The 18,749-nt window shown below is 40.3% G+C and overlaps 3 protein-coding genes across 13 annotated transcripts in view; 2 read left to right on the top strand and 1 right to left on the bottom strand.

The window, feature by feature from the left end:
• The window catches only part of LOC110989890 (oxidation resistance protein 1-like), a 56,039-nt gene extending 52,325 nt beyond the window's left edge, over positions 1-3,714 (top strand). For all 5 annotated transcript variants that reach the window (XM_022254580.2, XM_087132317.1, XM_087132300.1 and 2 more), the window contains one exon: positions 450-3,714. In XM_022254580.2, coding sequence (XP_022110272.2) covers positions 450-591 — 142 coding nt within the window. In that variant the 3' untranslated portion in view covers positions 592-3,714. The remainder of the gene's footprint in view (positions 1-449) is intronic.
• A 2,688-nt stretch (positions 3,715-6,402) lies between these two features.
• LOC110989901 (mitochondrial nicotinamide adenine dinucleotide transporter SLC25A51-like) lies at positions 6,403-17,222 on the top strand. Of its 5 annotated transcripts, none has more exons than XM_022254600.2 (4): positions 6,403-6,424; positions 12,451-13,078; positions 13,218-13,462; positions 13,848-17,222. In XM_022254600.2, the coding sequence occupies exons 2-4, from the start codon at positions 12,616-12,618 to the stop codon at positions 14,124-14,126; spliced, it is 987 nt and encodes a 328-aa protein (XP_022110292.1). In that variant the 5' UTR covers positions 6,403-6,424; positions 12,451-12,615; the 3' UTR covers positions 14,127-17,222. The 5 variants fall into 5 exon arrangements, with proteins under 5 accessions (XP_022110292.1, XP_022110290.1, XP_022110291.1 ...); XM_022254598.2 differs by lacking the exon at positions 6,403-6,424 and adding an exon at positions 6,480-6,614; XM_022254599.2 differs by lacking the exon at positions 6,403-6,424 and adding an exon at positions 6,481-6,602.
• Positions 15,866-18,749, bottom strand: part of LOC110989897 (uncharacterized) — a 40,760-nt gene continuing 37,876 nt past the window's right edge. For 2 of the 3 annotated variants that reach the window (XM_087132332.1, XM_087132324.1), the window contains exon 13: positions 17,921-18,648. In XM_087132332.1, coding sequence (XP_086988458.1) covers positions 18,463-18,648 — 186 coding nt within the window. In that variant the 3' untranslated portion in view covers positions 17,921-18,462. Of the gene's footprint in view, positions 18,649-18,749 lie in introns of all 3 variants that reach the window. The other variant, XM_087132339.1, reaches the window with a different exon arrangement.

Here is an 18,749-nt window from a genome sequence, read left to right on the forward strand (position 1 = left end):
TGTATGTCAGTGCACATTGACAGTTATCATGCAACAGCTGCATGCTGTACTGTGCAAATAATGAACAGCCATTTTGGTTCCAAACTTTGAAGTTGAAATTACTCTCCGTGTACAGCTCTGGGCCTGTGTGCACCGGTGTGCTCACTGGTGGCAGAGAGAAAGCTTGGGAGGACATCTGTACGTGTACCTGACCCCTATGTAAAGATGATTTACTTTTTTTTTTTCAGATCAAAATTACCACTGCCAATACTTCACACCATCCATGTGTTTTGTGAGCAACACCAATCTAGTTGTTGCCCTCTTTCATTTCTGTACACGACCCTTGATTTCAAGTCCTGCGTTACTCTTTGTAAAGCGGACAGTGACATTTGGTTTGATTTTACATATACTTCATAAAAACTTCAAGCAGTGTTGATTGGTAGATGTAATATCTTTGTATCTGTTGACAGTGGTGCCTTTGGTCTGTGGTTGGATGGGGATCTTTACCGAGGCAGGAGTAGAAGCTGTAAGACGTTCTCTAATCCATGTCTAGCTCACGATGAAGACTTCATCATTGCTGATCTGGAAGCTTGGGGATTTGGTCTTGCCTAAAGTGCAGAATGGCAGAAGAACAACATTGCCGAGAATGGCTGGCATGTGCCCTGGTTCGAATCCAGACGAATATGGCACTTCATTCATGTGCAACATTGTAACCCAACTTGCAAGTATCCAAGGATAAACTTCAGCATGGTGTGACCATTCATGGGAGTAAAATTTGTGTAAATTAATTGACTGCAGTCTGAACGTTAATGGGTAAAGTTATGTCTGAGTGACTACGGAACAAACCCAGTTGCTGTGACTACATATGAAAGAAAGGCTGCTCTTTAAACCGACAGACATCCCTGGGATGTGATGGCACCATTTCAGAGAGTCAGTAGTTCCAATCCATCTGTGATTGTACCAGAATGATTCAAGAGGCTTGAGCATGGTCGTGTGAGAAAAGACAATATAGGACTCAATTGAACGTCTGTTGGGAATGGGCATAAGAACATGGGAGTTTTGTGCTGTATCGTATGTGTGTGTCTGCAATTCAAATTCAACTGAGACACACTGTTGGTTACACTGTGAATTAATACTGTGAGGTGACAAAGATGTGACCCTGTAGTGATTCAACCTACAGTTGGATTTCACAGTGTCAGGAGGCTTCAGATGTTTGGGAGGGATGCACATTGAATGGTAAAAACTTAAGGGAATTCTTGCAGCCCAAATGGAAAACTTGCCAATTGTATATTACTGTACATGAAGCCTCATTATGAAGCATAGCATTGTTGAATTCCTTGTATATATGTATATATGTAATGTAGATGTATATAAATGCTTCCTGGTTGAATGATCCCTTTTTGAGAGGAATGGCTGCTTGTAACTGGTAAGGAATGGACTGTGGATAAGACCATTACCTGAAAGTAGGGTACAAGGACACTTTTGTCCATGTAATTTAGTTTGTAATTTGGAGGAGTAAATACCCTTTATGTGAATGGAATGAACTACCTAACTCAAGGGATTGATGTCATCCCAGGAAGCAACTATTTAAGTTAAGGGGATTATTCATAATGTGAGGAATCTCATGATAAACTGTGTGACACTTTGTGCAGATTCCTGACAGCAACATTGATGTTAAGAGTTTGGGTTAAGAACGGACAACTCCTGAAGATTTTTTATAAAATAGATTTTTCTGACCCCCAATCAACTCAATTTTTGTACATGCAGGGGAGAGGGCATCACCATTAATAGACTTCATACAATTTGAAGGTGCAGGTTTGCATCAGTAGTAACGTGCACATTTATCTGCCTTCATCTATGTGCATATGCACATGATGAAGACATACTTGCATGTGGTCCATACTGATAAACTTTATTTGCATATGTTGCATATGAAAATTAAAGTTTGCATTTCCATATCTTGCATATGCATGTATATTTGAAGTTTGTAGTTGCATGTGTTCCATATGCAAATGAAGTCTATTTCCTTATGTAACATATGAATACTGGTTTTCGTGGTTAGCATCTTACAAATCCCAAGTTTTGTAAGACCTTTAAAAGCCCAAAGTAGACAAGTCACCCAGTGGATAAAACCTCTTATAAAATACTGTACATGTTCCTAGTTTGGTGAACAATAAGGATTGTCAGTGTGTGCTCATGATGTCTAAGATGGTTTTGATCAGATTTGTGAAATCTTTGAAGGTCGCAAAAAAGACTTAGAACTCTTCAAACAGCATGGTGAAAAAAAACTCATGTCATTCTTTTGTTGCAGATCCACTTTATTGGTTTGTTCATTTCTGAATGTACAGAATTCATATGCGTCCTTTAGCATGCATACTATTGAATTATTTACTAATGCAATTACATCAGAATCATTTCCAATAGAAGATGTCTCTTGTACATCTCAATCTGCATCGCTCATGTATCTGTACAGAGAAATGTTTGGCTGGTGTTTTGGCACAAACCTGTGGAAATGTACATGTAATAATAAACATGATACTCAATTCATGCTCAAAATGTATTTGGTGGAAAAGTTGGTGATAACTTTCTGTTACTTGTGGTATTCGATAATGATATTGATATTTAGGCCCACTTGTATTTTAGAGACTCCCGAGTAATTTCTAAAGAACCCCTATCTGTATGTACTTATGCATGATACCACCAGCAGACTGTACAGTGACTAGAATCTGTCTTTTGTTCATTGTTCCATGTTTAGACCATAATGTTCCTATCATTGATGGTAGACTTTTGCAATCAACAGTTCGAGTCCATGAATGTTTCAATTTTCGGTTGAACTAGGTAAAGGCTAAGAAGACAGAACTTGAACCCAAAATATCACAAATACAAAACAAGCACTGCAAAAACATCCAAATAGCCAACTTGTCTCAATTCCAAAGATACGTTGAATGCCAGATAAGTAACTGCACCACAAGGTAGTTTTTATTTCAGTCTGTATTGAGCATAAATGTATTATAATTTTTAAAGAATGAGTGATGTTGCTGATTTTGTTGTTGCAAACTGAAAGTGTGTTGTTCTTATTATATGAAAGTACTCCATGTTACTATATGAAAAATAGTGATTTTTTCATTATTTCCACTGTCAATATTTGATGGCTTGAAGTCATTTGTTAGATGTGTTGAGATAATCCTTCCATTTTATTTAAATGAGCTGAGTTTGTATCAAAGTCTCTGCCTTTCAGGTAAGTTCACCATCTTGGATACGTCAGGAGAATCTAGAAAATTTTTCTTCCCCTGAAACATAAAACTATTGAGAGATATCGTAAATGTAAGAGCTAACTTTGGTTGAAACATTGTTTATTGTGCTAAATTTGTGACAGTTTTATTTCATTTTTGCTAACGTCTCACACTCTCCATGTTACTGCTTCACTTGTATGGTGCAATGTTGACCTTCAGCTTACCTATGTCAAATCGTCATAATTCTTAAAGAGCAAGGCAATTAAAAGGCAATTAATAAAGAAAGAATACAATTTAATATTGAAGTGTCACCAATTCACTATTGAATTTGATAAAAGTGGTTACTAACACCCAGATCTTGATGGTTTTTGTGCAAAACTGTTCTAGTATTTCAAGACATTAAATGTTCTCCTGCACGTCTACTTAATTGAAGTATTATAGACATTAAGATGTATGTAAAAAATGTAATGCAGTTGATTAATTAAAACAGCACACAGACTTATTTGCAGCTTGAAGAGCATTTTTGTTGATGTTTGAAATGGTTGTGAGTGGTATTGTCAGGGATGGGAATTGTTTCCAAGTCAGGATCCTCTCCTACCCACTTATGTTTGGTTTCTCCATTTAATTGTTTTAGAAGTAGATGCACTTTATCGAGGTTTCTGAGGCCAGTACCAATATGATTTTCCGGTATTTCAAACAATTTTTGGATGATAAATGGGAACTGGACATGCAATGAATGTGAATATTGCGTAAGGTTCTATAAGATTCTGTGCGATACAGCACAAAATTTAACCAGATTTATAAACAAAATTGGGTGTATTTAGCGGTCGTTACCAAGAATTAGCCAAGTTGTTTCTCGGCGGCGGTGTTGATTTGTTTACTTTCAATACTGCCCGTGTGACCAATTAATAATGTCAAAGAAATTGATTATGAGAAACATCCAGAACTACTGAAGTGCTTGTAATCATGGACCATCCATGTTATGGCGTTAATGCAAAAAATTTATCATGGAAACAACATAACTCTCATACGGCGTATATGGGGCCGTCCATAAAGTACATGTATGCACAAAAAGCCCTACTTTTCAGACCCCCCACGTATGGCGTACGCATTCTACAATTCCAGAAGACACTGCTGGTCTTTGTGTCATGAGTAATGTTGCGTTTTACTACTAATGGCTGTTGGTACAGGGGGATTAATGGTGCAGTGGACAGAGAATATTGTGCCTGAATTTTGACGCTCAAAAGCTGTTTCTGGGAGTTATTTGTATGAAAAAGTGTATTGATACGATGATTCATCAAAGGCAAATTTTCGGTTTGCGTACGGCACGCACTTGGTTGAACCCCTTTGTATGCATGGTAACAGTACCAACTCCCCCCCATTCGTATGTACGTACTTTATGGAAGGCCCCTCACACAGATTTCAACCAAGTTTCACTGAAATACAGAATTTATCAATAACTTGAAACAGAAACAAAGGTTTCGAAATAGCGTCACTTTACTGAACAATGTAATTCTGTATTCATGTATCTCTGAAATACAAACTTCAGAAATAACATTTCTCAAATCTGCAAAAAGAATCCACAGATAACCAGAACCATCATAATCCTGGAAACGCAGAATTTATACTTATATCTCTGAAACATGTCTTTGGAAACCGAAATTCAGAGAAATGTTTTCGAATTATTCAGAACACGCAGATTTCAACAAAAACAAATCTAAGAAATGCAGTATTCAATTGTAACACATCTTGAAATTATTTGATTTAGGCAGTGTCAGGGTGGGGCAGAGGGGCTGCCCCTATCTGGCTTCAAAAGCCATATGAACGTCGATGTATCAAAATTATCTTGTGATAAACACCCCAGCTGGTACTATGTCCCCCCTCCAAATCCCATGAAGTTGATAATAGGGCTGGATCGAAGTCCATATTCACTAGTAAACTGATGGGAAATCGTAAATCTCGACACTAAAACCCACTCACTATCGTGTAATTCTGAATAAATCCATAAGTTTTCACACAATTTATGTGCACATGTCATTTTTCAAATGCGCATTTTTGGGCAATTATCACGAAATTCACTATTTCAGAGTTACAGTAACCATGGATTCTACCTCCATGCAGTAACGTTGACTTCTGTGTTTCCAAGATGACCATATCTTGGAACTATTATCTTCGTTTCTCCGGGCAGTGAATTTTATATTTCAGAAAATTTCTCTTTTGTATTAATATTGAATGTGAAACCAGCATTTATGTCTTAATTATGGATTCTATATTTCTGCAAAAATGTTTTGTTGAAATGAAATGTGTTGAGAGTTTACTAGTGTCATAGTGAAGTTTATTTGCACTGGAAATTAGCGCATGCCGATGGGAATGGGAAAGCGCAGGGGGGGTGGTTGAGACCATAAGACTGTAGAGTTCAATGGTCATGATACTGATGTACATCTGATTTGTATTCAGAATGGCATATTTATGGCTTTTTAAAATTGACTTTCCCTTATTTGAGTGATATTTAAGGTATTTTAAAAGGTCTGAAAAAAATTCTTCAAAAACCAAAAAGGTGATGGATGATTTAACCATGATTTAATAGCCTATCCCCCACCTCAAGGGGGGGGGGAATTTACCCACTATCCCCCCGGGAATCACGCCCATGGTCATAGTAACGCGGAAACATCAGTGGCGATACCATGATACTTATAGTCCTTCTTCATCAATGATTTAACTGTGACCAAACTCACTGAGTGCCATCTTTCAGAAAATGAGGTCTTTTGCAAGTATCCCTGCAAAAGTTCTTGGTTCTTAAATTGACGTCACTGAGACCATTCTACCTCCATGGTCAGACAGGCCGGGCGGAGTTAGTTTGGTAAAATGGTGGCACACTTTATCTTGTGTTTCTTGTATGCCGCACTACCCTAGATATATCTATGTAGGCAGTGGCTGCGCTTACATGTTCTTGGCTACGGCTTACACACAACTCTATCGATTTGGCAGTGGCTTCGGCCGGTGTCTCTCGTGGGCGCTCGCACCTTATTTCCGCACAGCACACCGTATTTCCGGACGCAGCCTTGACTTTCGGATTAGGGCATATGACCTCGTATCAGCGGCCTTGGACGCGGCACAAGTTCATATCGCATGATCTAATGAAACGTCTAGGCTTGAGATTTCAACGTTGCTCCCAAGACATACACGTTGCAATCTACACATACATGACCTAAGTAAGTATAACCACTACGTACACCACAGTACGCGGGAGGAAGGTTGACATTTCGACAGGTGCGCATGACCAAACGCTTAATACCATGAATACTGCACGCTGTAGTTGTTCGTCCGTCGTGTTCAAAAACGTCAAGTTGGTGGAAAAATCATAAATGCAACCTATAGACCTATTTAGAAGTAAGTTGTAAGGTGAGTAATAATTAAGGAAAAATTGGACCCAGAACGGAGCTGTTATATATCTGCTGTCTGACGACAGAAAAACTAAATTCTCGCGGTCGGCGTCAGCATGGAGGTAGGAATCGCAAACACTGCATGGGTGATTTTGCACAATATGGTAGAAAGGCAGTGTGGGAAGTAAAAAGGGGCAATTTCTATTCCTTCCTCCACGTTAAAATCACCCATGCAGTATTTGTTATAACTAGGCCTATGGACTTTTAACATATGGCAAAGCCAAAGGGGCAAATTTTCCCTTCTTGCTAGGCCTATTCAATAATGTACAGTTCCCAGATGTCCGACCGCGAGAATAGGGGCCCTAGGCCCAGTGTACTAATGGTCTCATTTATCCGGCGTGCTGATTTTTTCCAGTTGTGGACATACGTACGCTATGGTCCCGCATTTGGCGCAGGCGGTGGCTTAGGCATATGAAGAAATGCAGATGAGACTGGGTATGCTGGGAGATCGGGGAAATTAGGCCTACTTTGACGCTTTTGTGTGAGAGATAGCTGAGTGGTGCATTCATTATACATGTACATGTATGTTGAGCCCATAGAGTTGGATATAATGGAAAGAATTCCATATACGAAGTTCACTGTAATATCGCGTAATTACTACAAAAGTATCCTTACTTTGATCGCTGAATGAAGACGATTCGAATAGGCATTGAAGAGCTGAACATCATAGGACAGAAATGTGGAGTTTTGGGCACACTTTTGGAGCTACACATAGACCAGGTTTACATCGACAGGCGGCCATCTTTGCTTCTGAAGAACATGGCGAATGCGCACGACGTGTGCGCATGAACCGAATCATATCCGGAAAGAACCATTATGTAACAGGGGTTCGGCTGCCACAAGCATTGAGGTAATTTTATGCATGAATCCGCAACACGAGGAGTGCAGAGAGAGGGCCGTCATCTGTCTGGATGGATCTACACAGTTCACGAAATGCTGCGCAATGTGCCCTACTGTACTTGTACAATTTTTACTTGGGGGAAAATAGTGCGTGTTTTGCGACAATTTTTAAGTTGGACAATTTGTTTAGAAGGAAAAAAGGGGCAAATTTCTTTTGGAGAGTGCTTGTCAGTTGGAGTTTTTTTTCTATATTTATACAGAGGGAAGGGGAAAAGGGAGCTGAAACCTGTCTTTAGATTATTGTGTGGCTATCTGCGCTCTAAAATGTGAGGGGAGGCTTGTACAGGAGAAGAACATCCTTAAGGATTTGATTGAAGTGGTCTACTCCTGCATGTCGGCAGCGCCACATGTATTCGGCCAGGTAGAACCCAAACTGGTCGCTTCCACTGGTGTGGGTACTGGGCAGACTTCGCTTTTGTTGCCACCACTGGCTCTCAATATTGTTTGTGTGAGCGCCAGTGGATGGATCAACAAAGTTAAGAGAGTGATTTACCGTGAGGTGTTGGAAATCATCTTCATCGAGGCAGTCATACGCTCTCCAACAATCAGTAATGACTGTGGAGCCTGCAGCCACATATTCCTTAATTAGAGGAATAAGTGTTGCCGAATCGCGTTTGGCTACCTCGATGAAGAAAACTTCCTTTGTCTCACGGCAAATCCCGCCCAGTATCCACTAACCCTCAACTAGGCGACCACGATTGTACTTCCGTTTACCGAATTTGGACTCATCTATCTCCACCGTCAGGCCCGGTCCCCCGATCGACGTTTTGCCATGTTGCTGAACAACGTGCAGACAAACTTCACGACAATAGGTATACCAATCTACAACAGTTTCACAACTTGTTCCACCGTCGTAGCTGGCTTCCCTGATTGCCGTGGTATTTGACAGCTTCATTGCCCAGCAGTACATGAGAACAAGGCATTTATCGAGGGGTAATCGACTGCCGGAAAAGAAACTGCCATGCCGCATACTACGGTTGTGACAATATTGGCGACATGTTCTCTTCGTACACTGCCACATGTAACCATCGGTGATGTCTGCCCTCCGAGTCCACCTCAATGGTCGCCGGCAGGTACGGCACAGAGGCGCCGCTGCTATTAGCCCCCGCTCCTTCAAAAACCACAGGGTCTTTTCCGGGGTGATAGTCACCTCTCTCACCAAGTGCGTAAGACTCCAATTCTCGCTCATAGTGCATGTATTGCTAATGGATGAAGCTGGACTCCACCTGAGTTCTTATATAGCATTGGACTGAAATTCCTTATTTCGTACATCCGACTGCATTTTTACTTGTTCTTTCTCTCTTGGTTTACATAATACGACGGAGATAACTCACGTCATACAGTCAATTGTGCTCAGACATGTACCTTACCTAGTTGATTTCCTTTGGCACAACCTACTTATATTAACAACGGATAGCCACATTTATTAATATTTAAATATTCTAATTTATACAAATATTTGTGAATAATTACATATTCAGTTTCATAAATATTTAATTTTTTTAAATATTCATCTTGACCTCATCTTGACCTCTTCTTAATTCAATCGTAACTTTATATGGAACATATCGACTTTCTCCGGCAACAAGCGCTCGTGTGGCGTGGTCAGTTAGACTGCTGTATTTCTATACCTAACAGTTCTCCGTCGTATTATGTAAACCAAGAGAGAAAGAACAAGTAGAAATGCAGTCGGCCGTACGAAAGAAGGAATTTCAGTCCAATGCTGTATAAGAACTCAGGCTAGGTGGAGTCTTGCTTCATCCATTAGCAATACATGCACAATGAGCGAGAATTGGAGTCTTACGCGCAATTGGTGAGAGAGGTGACTATCCACACCAGTGGAAGCGACCAGTTTACCAGAATACATGTGGCGCTGCCGACATGCAGGAGTAGACCACTTCAATCAAATCCTTAAGGATGTTCTTCTCCTGTACAAGCCTCCCCTCACATTTTAGAGCGCAGATAGCCACACAATAATCTAAAGACAGGTTTCAGCTCCCTTTTCCCCTTCCCTCTGTATAAATATAGAAAAAAAACTCCAACTGACAAGCACTCTCTAAAAGAAATTTGCCCCTTTTTTCCTTCTAAACAAGTTGTCCAACTTACAAACTGTCTGTAAAAGAAATTGGGCCCATTTTTTCCTTCTAACCAAATCCTCCAACTTAAAAATTGTCGCAAAACACGCACTATTTTCCCCCAAGTAAAAATTGTACATGTACAGTAGGGCACATTGCGCAGCATTTCGTGAACTGTGTAGATCCATCCAGACAGATGACGGCCCTCTGCACTCCTCGTGTTGCGGATTCATGCATAAAATTACCTCAATGCTTGTGGCAGCCGAACCCCTGTTACATAATGGTTCTTTCCGGATATGATTCGGTTCATGAGCAAGCGTCGTGCGCATTCGCCATGTTCTTCAGAAGCAAAGATGGCCGCCTGTCGATGTAAACCTGGTCTATGTGTAGCTCCAAAAGTGTGCCCAAAACTCCACATTTCTGTCCTATGATGTTCAGCTCTTCAATGCCTATTCGAATCGTCTTCATTCAGCGATCAAAGTAAGGATACTTTTGTAGTAATTACGCGATATTACAGTGAACTTCGTATATGGAATTCTTCCCGATATGGAATCCAACTCTATGGTCAAGCCATAAGTACGGACATTGGAGAGGTATCCACGGTCAGTACATGTACATACGCAACTTCGTTCACATTGGTACGATCTTGCAATGCCATACGCTGGTTCCCAACATGCCTTGAGCAATCTGATTTGAATGCGCACACAGCCTAGGCTATGTTACTGTAGTTAAGGTTGTTGGGAACTCAGTACACCCATAAAATTGAACAAACCCTTCTATGAAACCCCTTTTGCTTGTGTGAATCACCTGATCACTCACCCTACCAAACCACCGAAGTATTAATTATATTTGCGATTTCCAGATTGTAGAAGTCCGTGAAATTTTGGTTTTGATTTGGGCCATTCATTTACTACTTTGATTAACTCCCGATTGTTGACCGATGCCAAACACAGTCAGGAGCTGTGTAGTCTGGGAACCAGACAACGTTAGAGACAGTGATCCCAACTGCTGTTTTATCAGCGACTATGACTATCACTCACAATGAAGCCTTGTGTGTATGTTTGAATGCAATGAATGTGTCGAAAACAACAGTTGTCGTGTATTTTCATGGGCGCACGTCATCATTGGGCGGGATAGAGATCAGACGAACGAATGTAGTGCGCACCACACACCACGCTATGTCTGGCAACGAGTTCACACTTGATCCCAATCACTGTATATTTCGGTTCATCATTCTTCAACATTGTTTGGCAATGTCATGCTCTGGGGATCTGCATAATAACACTGTCTGGTTCCTAGACCAAACAGATCCCGACTGTGTTTGGCATCGTTTAATGATCAGGAAATAGTTGCTGTAGTAAATGAATGGCCAAAATGGAAACCAAAATTTCACGGACTTCTACAAACTGCAAATCGCCCATATTAATAGATCAGTGGCTTGATGGGGCGAGTGATCCATACACAGATACACAAAAAAGGGGTTTCATAGAAGCGTTTTTCGCGGAGTGTCCTCTTTTTGGATTGACCGTTGGGGCCAAGGATACAGAGGGAGTCTAGTAGACTGGACCCAGTCTGGTGCTAGCGTAGGTCTAACGTAACGCACAGAACTAGTCGTAGTCTGCCCTAGGGCCTAGCCTGAGAAAACCAGACAGCATACAAGTAAACAGTATATCTCCTATATGACTACATGTGGGTTGCTGTTGAGCAATGTTAACCACATCATGCCGGGGGCAGTTATCAATGTTGATGATGCTGGGACGGGATAATTATCATTTTTTTCTGTTTTAAAAAATCTTCAAATATTCATATCTTCATTTACTGGACACTTACACCCACACGAAGGACGGTCTGGTCTCTAATCTGACAGACATCTATTGACGCTGGAGTATTTTCTGTTTTCAAAAATTCATGTCTTCATTTACTGGACACTTACACCCACACGAAGGACGGTCTGGTTGTAATCTGACAGACATCTATGGACGATGGAGTATTTCAGCCAGGCCGGCCGCCTTGTGAAAAGAGCCCAGATTGTGCGATGTTACGTAATTTTCTTTTGTTCACGAAACTGGCACGGTGCGCTGCTGACCTCTTTTCATTAGGAGCCAGATTAGCGTGCAGCGATACTACGTGGCTCGTCGCTGAAGTGGTGGAGCTCTTTCGTCCCCGGTGGTAATCCGCTCACGCTAAATGCCCCAAACCAAACCACGGTATACTGTTTCAAACCAAGGCTGGATTATCTCTACTATTGAGAGTGAAAAAATGTTGGTAAATTCCAGCAGCCTGGTCTTTTGTTACGAGTACGGTCTTTTGTTACAAGGTCAAGTTCCCTTTGTCCAATATCGGAGACCCTGGCTACGTGTATAAAGAATATGTGTCCGAAACCGGAATCCCCGGCAGCAAGTGGTTAAACAACTGCAAACTCAAATACATGTACATGTACACCATAGGATCGAACATGAGTCATTGCTGTATCATGTATGCACATTTGCTTGTTCTATCCCTGCTGCGCAATGATGTGCAATCTCAATGGCTGTGTCTTTTGATACATTCACTGTGTTTCCACACATGGCTTCGTCAGGGGTGTCCAGTTGCCTGACATGAATTTACTGATTAAATAATCACTAGGATTAAGCTTATAAAATCAAAGTGCAGTGTTAACGGCACTTCAAACTAGGCTTCCTGAGAACTTGCGCAGTTGCATCCGTAGTCACTAGGAATGTAGTGTGATACTGTTAACTTTCTTCCATTTGTGTTGTGGCCTACTGTGTGCATTGTCCAGGCGGTATTAATGACAGACATGTGTGGATTCATTTTGCGTAGATAAACAGATCTTCAAACGGAAACAACAGCCATTCCATCAAGCTCCTATCAAGTTTGAACTTGAACCTACCCTGAGGCTTCTTGTATACCCCCTTGGAGTCCCCTGATGACATCGAGGCTAGATCCCAACTCAAGATACATGAATTGTAGCCGACCCATACTAACATGGGTAACGACTCACACAATGTACAACTCAGCGAATGTCAACAGGACAGTCTCACCAGGGCACCATTTACAAACGGTTCCCTCTACTTCCCAGTGCTTCAAAATCACGACACTTATGGTTCAGGGAATCAGTTACTTACAAAGGACATCACATATAAACCAGACTGGGTGGAGTTTACTGCTGGTGCAGGGGCGGCATTTATCAACATCATCCTAACGTTTCCCATCAATAAGATCATCTTCCGGCAGCAACTTCACAGTATAAAGGTTCACAAGGCGTTACGTCAGTTGAAGAGGGAAGGAACAAGACATCTGTATAGAGGTGTTCTACCACCCTTACTACAGCGTATGTCGGCACTGTCTCTTATGTTTGGACTCTATGATCAGTATTCTCGCATCATTATCAGATACTGCTCGGACTGTCCACTGATTGTTGCCAAAGTTACTGCAGCACTTCTCTCAGGTAAGTATAAAAACTAAACCTATCATTCACTTAGATTGCAAGTGTTTATTGGCTTTTGCTGCTGGATTTTTGGCCTTTTTTGTCCTGTAAATTACAATATACATGTACATGTACGTGACCTGCTAAAATTGATTTACAGGTACCACAGAGGCGATCCTTGTCCCATTTGAGCGTGTCCAGACAGTTCTTCAAGATCACCGTCATATGAAGAACTACACTAATACCTTCCAGGTCTTCCATCGTTTACGGATTTATGGTTTTCGGGAGTACTACCGCGGACTTACACCAATTCTTCTGCGCAATGGGCCCAGTAATGCTGTCTTCTTCACCATGCGTGACCAACTACAGATGTTTACACCTAAAGATGCGTCCAAAGTACAGAAGGTATTCTGTCTTCCCAACTCTCTCTGAGGGTTTTTGGGAGGGGCTAGAGAACCTCTTGAGTATACATGTACACCACATTCTATAACTGAGAAATAACCAAGTTCACGTTCATTGTTCTTGCTGACAAATATATTTGTAAAAGTGGCTTGGCTGTAATTTGGTTTTCATTTTTTGAAGTACTATTCTTGAATCCTCAAGATGAATGGTTTCAAGATCGTGTGGTTTGTGCAAGATTCATGTGTTACATGAATATTGACACCTGTTTTGACTGTTTGTAACATCTGACTTGCAGAGACGTTTGATTCTAAATTCTTGATTTTAGGACAAGATACAAGGTAAATTTGTTTAATTTGACAGAGAGTTGCCTGTTTCTATTTGTACACAGGTCGCTCATGACTTTGTTAGCGGTGCCTTCCTTGGAGCATCTCTTAGCACCATTTGGTTCCCTGTCAATGTTATCAAGACCAAGATGCAATCCAAGGTTGGGGGTGAGTTTGAATCAGCCTGGAGGACATTTTACATTGTTTACAATGAGAGGGGGCGGAGATGGCGTGCCATGTTTAGGGGGGTACATTTGAATTTCAGCCGGGCGTTGGTATCATGGGGTATTATCAATGCATCTTATGGGCTATTAGTATCCACACTGCGTGAAAAGTCCAGTTAACGATTCTTTACCACCTGAAAATCTTGCTTGATGTTTGAGATCCACACCTGCTATTCAGCGTTAACCTGATCAAGCAAACTGAATTTGAGGGTATGCATATGTTTGTTATTTTAGGGGAGATCTCTTCATGGGGGACGTGGATCAAAAGCATTACTTTTGGTGTTTCTTTTAGTTGAAGTAGTGTTTTAGATAAGTACATGTTATGCAGTATTTCAGTTTGGTAAACCAATGGAATTTGAAATGTACATGTAGAATGGAACATAAAAGCTATCACCGAATGAAATTACTCTTGCCATTGCAGGAGTGTGAAACATTCATTATCTGTTTTCTACAATACCTGCATAAATCTTCTGTTACATCAACGGTCTTTGCATGTTAATGTCTGTCATTTGGCAAAACAGATATATGTCTGAAGTGCCACCCGTTCACTTTGTGTATTACACAATAAATGTTAGACTGGTTCCCATCTCTACATTTCCCTCTTGAAAATACATCTTGGAAAAAAAACATAAAAACTACATCTTGAAAATTTCCCCTTTCTTAGTGTGAATGAAATACATGTCTATGAAATGGGGGCAGGAACCAGTCCAGTGAAATGAAGTTCTCTTCAATACATGTACATGTAGGTAATGTTGAATAGAATGAATAAGTCAGTAACGTCATGTGACTAATGATACTCCAATTAGACGATGGGGATTTATGCTGGCATTATAAAAGTTTGTTTGAAGGACTTAGTTTTCTAAAACATCATTGCTAAATACTGTAGGCCAGTCTTACCATAGGTTGTTTGTTGGTTCAGCTGCTTGCATGCAGATGTTAAGTAAAAGCTGTATTTGCATTGATTGGTTATTTAAGCCAATGCCAAACGGCTACTGCTAATTCCCAAAGATGCTTTGTGTTACTCCAAGTCATAGCCAATTAATTTGGACCCAGTCACTGGCCAGTCTTACATGTACAGTGTGCTAACTTGGCTTCTTGGCATGACAGAGCACAGGGGACTGTGCAGAGTAATTATTGTCCACTACCTGGCTGGCAGAAAGGCACATGTAGCAAGCTGTTACAATGTGAGTTGTGTTGAAACAATTCCTGAATGGCCATCTAGACACATGACATTCTTATCATGATTTTGTGTTATGCCATACTCGGTACAAGAAGCCATTTGCGAGTTAAATTTGAATAAAAACTGATACACTGAGTTCTTTCAATTCACGTGAACATAACAACTTGAATTCCCCTTACTGAATCACTGTTGCTATACCTCGTGATTCGGGGCAAGCTTTTGCTTAGTTACATAAGAGACACCTTGCAACAATACACTGTTCTCAATGGATAAGAATGGCACAAAGGAACCGGTCCATTCCAGAGATGGTGGTCGCTATGCAAAAGCTTGCCCCGAATAACAAGATATAGCAACAGTGTCTTTAGTCTGGGAAAATTCAAATTGTTACGTTTCTGTGCAATCAGATAACACAGTGTACCAGATTTTATTCAAATTTAACTCGCAAATGGCTTATTCTTGCTACTGTTACTGGAGATAAGTTAATACTCTGAGTATGAAACAGGATTTAGATTTGAACAGCAGAGAGATGTTACCAGTGGATAGATGGTACATGAAGCCACCATTATGAACTGTTTCATTTGAAAAGGGTAACTTTGCAGGAAGAACAACAAAATGACTGGTACTATTTCACAGAATCCTTGATCTGCTTACGAAGAAACGTCTCTCAGGAGATCCAAAATTGCCAGAAACGATTTTTAATTCCAAATCAGCAGTCTGCTCATGAGAGAATACCAGCACAAACATTGTTTATATTTACATTTTTATGAAAGAATCAAAGCCAGGGAGTGTGCACAGGGTTTTTAAGGACTTTGTAACTTCAATTGGGCTGAATACAAAGTAAATGAAATTTTTTGTCTGACTTACGGTAATTGTTCCAGCAGCTCATCAAATGATGTGAAAAAGGCCATGTGTATATTGTAAATAGAAATGAAAATCTATCTCTGATGCCAGATTTGTAATTCCAGCAAAGCTGTTAAGCTGCATAAATCTGTTTATGTGATTATGTGTTAAAGTAACATATTGCAGCTTATTCTGTTAAAATTCAACATTGTAATGTTTAACTCTCGGCAACAATGCACACGAGAGCATTCATAAATGTATCATGGTTTGAATTTTACTTTAGTACACGCTCATGTATTCAGAGGAAGTCTGTGAAATCTACATGTACTTAATGAAACTAAATCTTTTCAGTTCTAATTTGTCTTCAGTTGAATTTTGGCCACTCCGTGCCATTCAAGTGTCCTAACACTAGAATGCATTAGTTACATGGTAACACTGTGCATACAATGTACATGTACTTCCTTTCAATTGTGGTGGTAAGCTTGCTTGGTATTTTGTACTGGTAAACTTGGCCCCCCACATCAATAAAAACGAGACAAAGTTGAATTTGGGGTGTGAAGATCTTGCCTTTAGGCCTATTACAGTCAAGTAAAAGACTGTTATAAACTTTAATAAACATCTTGTTATAATGTACATGTAATTGTAATGAGAAATGGTACATTAGCTTAGGGAGACGTTACAATAGGGTTATGCTCAAAACTTTTCCACCTTTTATGAACCCTTTCCAATTTTTCCCTTATCCAGCCCGAACAAAAAATGTATGTTTTGGACTTTATTTAAAAATTTTGCCTCTGTTCAGATCTGAAACACCTAAGGAAACACTGCCATGCCTGCCTACGTATAATGTTTCCCTATTGGTTGAACAAGTACTGAAGAATGCCTTCAGAATGGGGAATTTAGAGGAACGATGTCTGATGGTAATTGTTATCTTTTGTTTTGCTCAGTGACTTCAGTGTCTTCTCCTTGAAATTGTGGCATGTTGATTGCATAATGGGTCACATGAAAGGATTGCAAAAAAGTTGACGGTATAAAAGTCAATCATAATTTGGGCTAATCCAGCGCAGGTGTTTCTCATGTGATTCACAATAATTCATCATCGAAATGTTAACAACAGAATAATTCAAATATATTGTACTGTAATAACCCTGAAGGTGCTTCAACCAGAATTTCAATAAAAACCACTAAAACCTTTGGAATCACTTTGGCACTGTCTAAGTTTTTAATACCAATTTTTTTGTCCTGAGAAATCTTTTCTTGTACTAAGAACTGTACAGCATACATGTAATTAAATTCTACTGAAATAGATCACTAATACCATAAATCTGCCAAATTGATCTATCAATGGATTTGCCAGATTTTGGTGGATGTGGAACTACAGTAAACTTCGGCTAAGTCGGCATTGCGTAACTCGTCATACGGTCTAAGTCAGCCTTACGACAAAAGTCCCAATTGTCTGTAATGCATTTCCATTGAAAATTTCATTTCTAAGTTGTCATTTCGTATAAGACGGCATGTTTTTCTTGGTTCCTTTTCCACAAATCCACAAAAATTCCTTTGTGTAAGTTGGCGTTAAAAAACATTGTGCTTCGGTATCAGTTTCCTTCACCGCGCTTGCAAAGCACTGCTTGACTGATGACATAGGCAATACATGACGACTTACAACACAAGTCAGCATTCACGTAAGTCGTCATAATTTCTTGAGTCCCGAGAGTGCCGACTTAGAGTTTACTGTATATTATTTTCCCTGATTTGGCAGTTGATAGAGCACAAACAATGTGCCAAGGTTTACCGCCCAGTATTATATTTAACCAGATTAACAAATACATTTGATAAAAATGCTCTGGTTAGGGTTAATGTGCTGTGGGGATGATGACAGGAATCTTGCGATGAGTTAGCCATTGGGAGAAGGAACTATGAGATGCCCATAGAATGTGCTCCAAGACAAACTGGATACCTTGCTGCATCTCAATAGTCAAGAGTTCACTGGCTGGCATAGACATCACTAAGAGGCATAGCTTCTCCTGGGGATTGATTTAGGGATTAAAAAGCAAGAGAATACATGCAAAATATTTAACTACAAAGCCACGGATAACCTTAAAACCCTAACCCTGCTTATAACATGGCTTCTTTCCATCAAGGTGATTAGAAACACAAAAGAAAACATACAGCACTCATAAAATGGAAAAAAGTTCTCCAACAAATTCAAACTGGTGATTAAAATTTGACGGTTTAAAATAAGACTGAGTAGAAAGATGGAATTTCAATTCCCTTTTAAATTTATTAAGATTGTTCCAGCATTTGATGTCATAAGGTAGTCAGGTAGTGAATTCTATTCATGAATTCTTGGGCTGGAGAGAAGCCAAGGTGCAAGGAAGGGAAGAGGAGGTGACTCAGGTCAGAAAAGGGTGCGTTGAGAAGAGTGATGAGTGCTTGCTCCTAGGATGGATGGAAGCCAAGGTGCAAGGAAGGAAAGAGGAGAAGACTCAGGTCAGAAAAGGGTGCGTTGAGAAGAATGATGAGTGCTTGCTCCCAGGATGGATGGAAGACAAGGTGCAAGGAAGGAAAGAGGAGGTGACTCAGGTCAGAAAAGGGTGCGTTGAGAAGAATGATGAGTGCTTGCTCCTCGGATGGATGGAAGACAAGGTGCATGGAAGGAAAGAGGAGGTGACTCAGGTCAGAAAAGGGTGCGTTGAGAAGAATGATGAGTGCTTGCTCCCAGGATG

Source organism: Acanthaster planci, linkage group LG02 (assembly GCF_054643075.1).
Source record: "Acanthaster planci isolate LZ-2023a linkage group LG02, COTS_SCS, whole genome shotgun sequence".
Classification (NCBI taxonomy): Eukaryota; Metazoa; Echinodermata; class Asteroidea; order Valvatida; family Acanthasteridae; genus Acanthaster; species Acanthaster planci.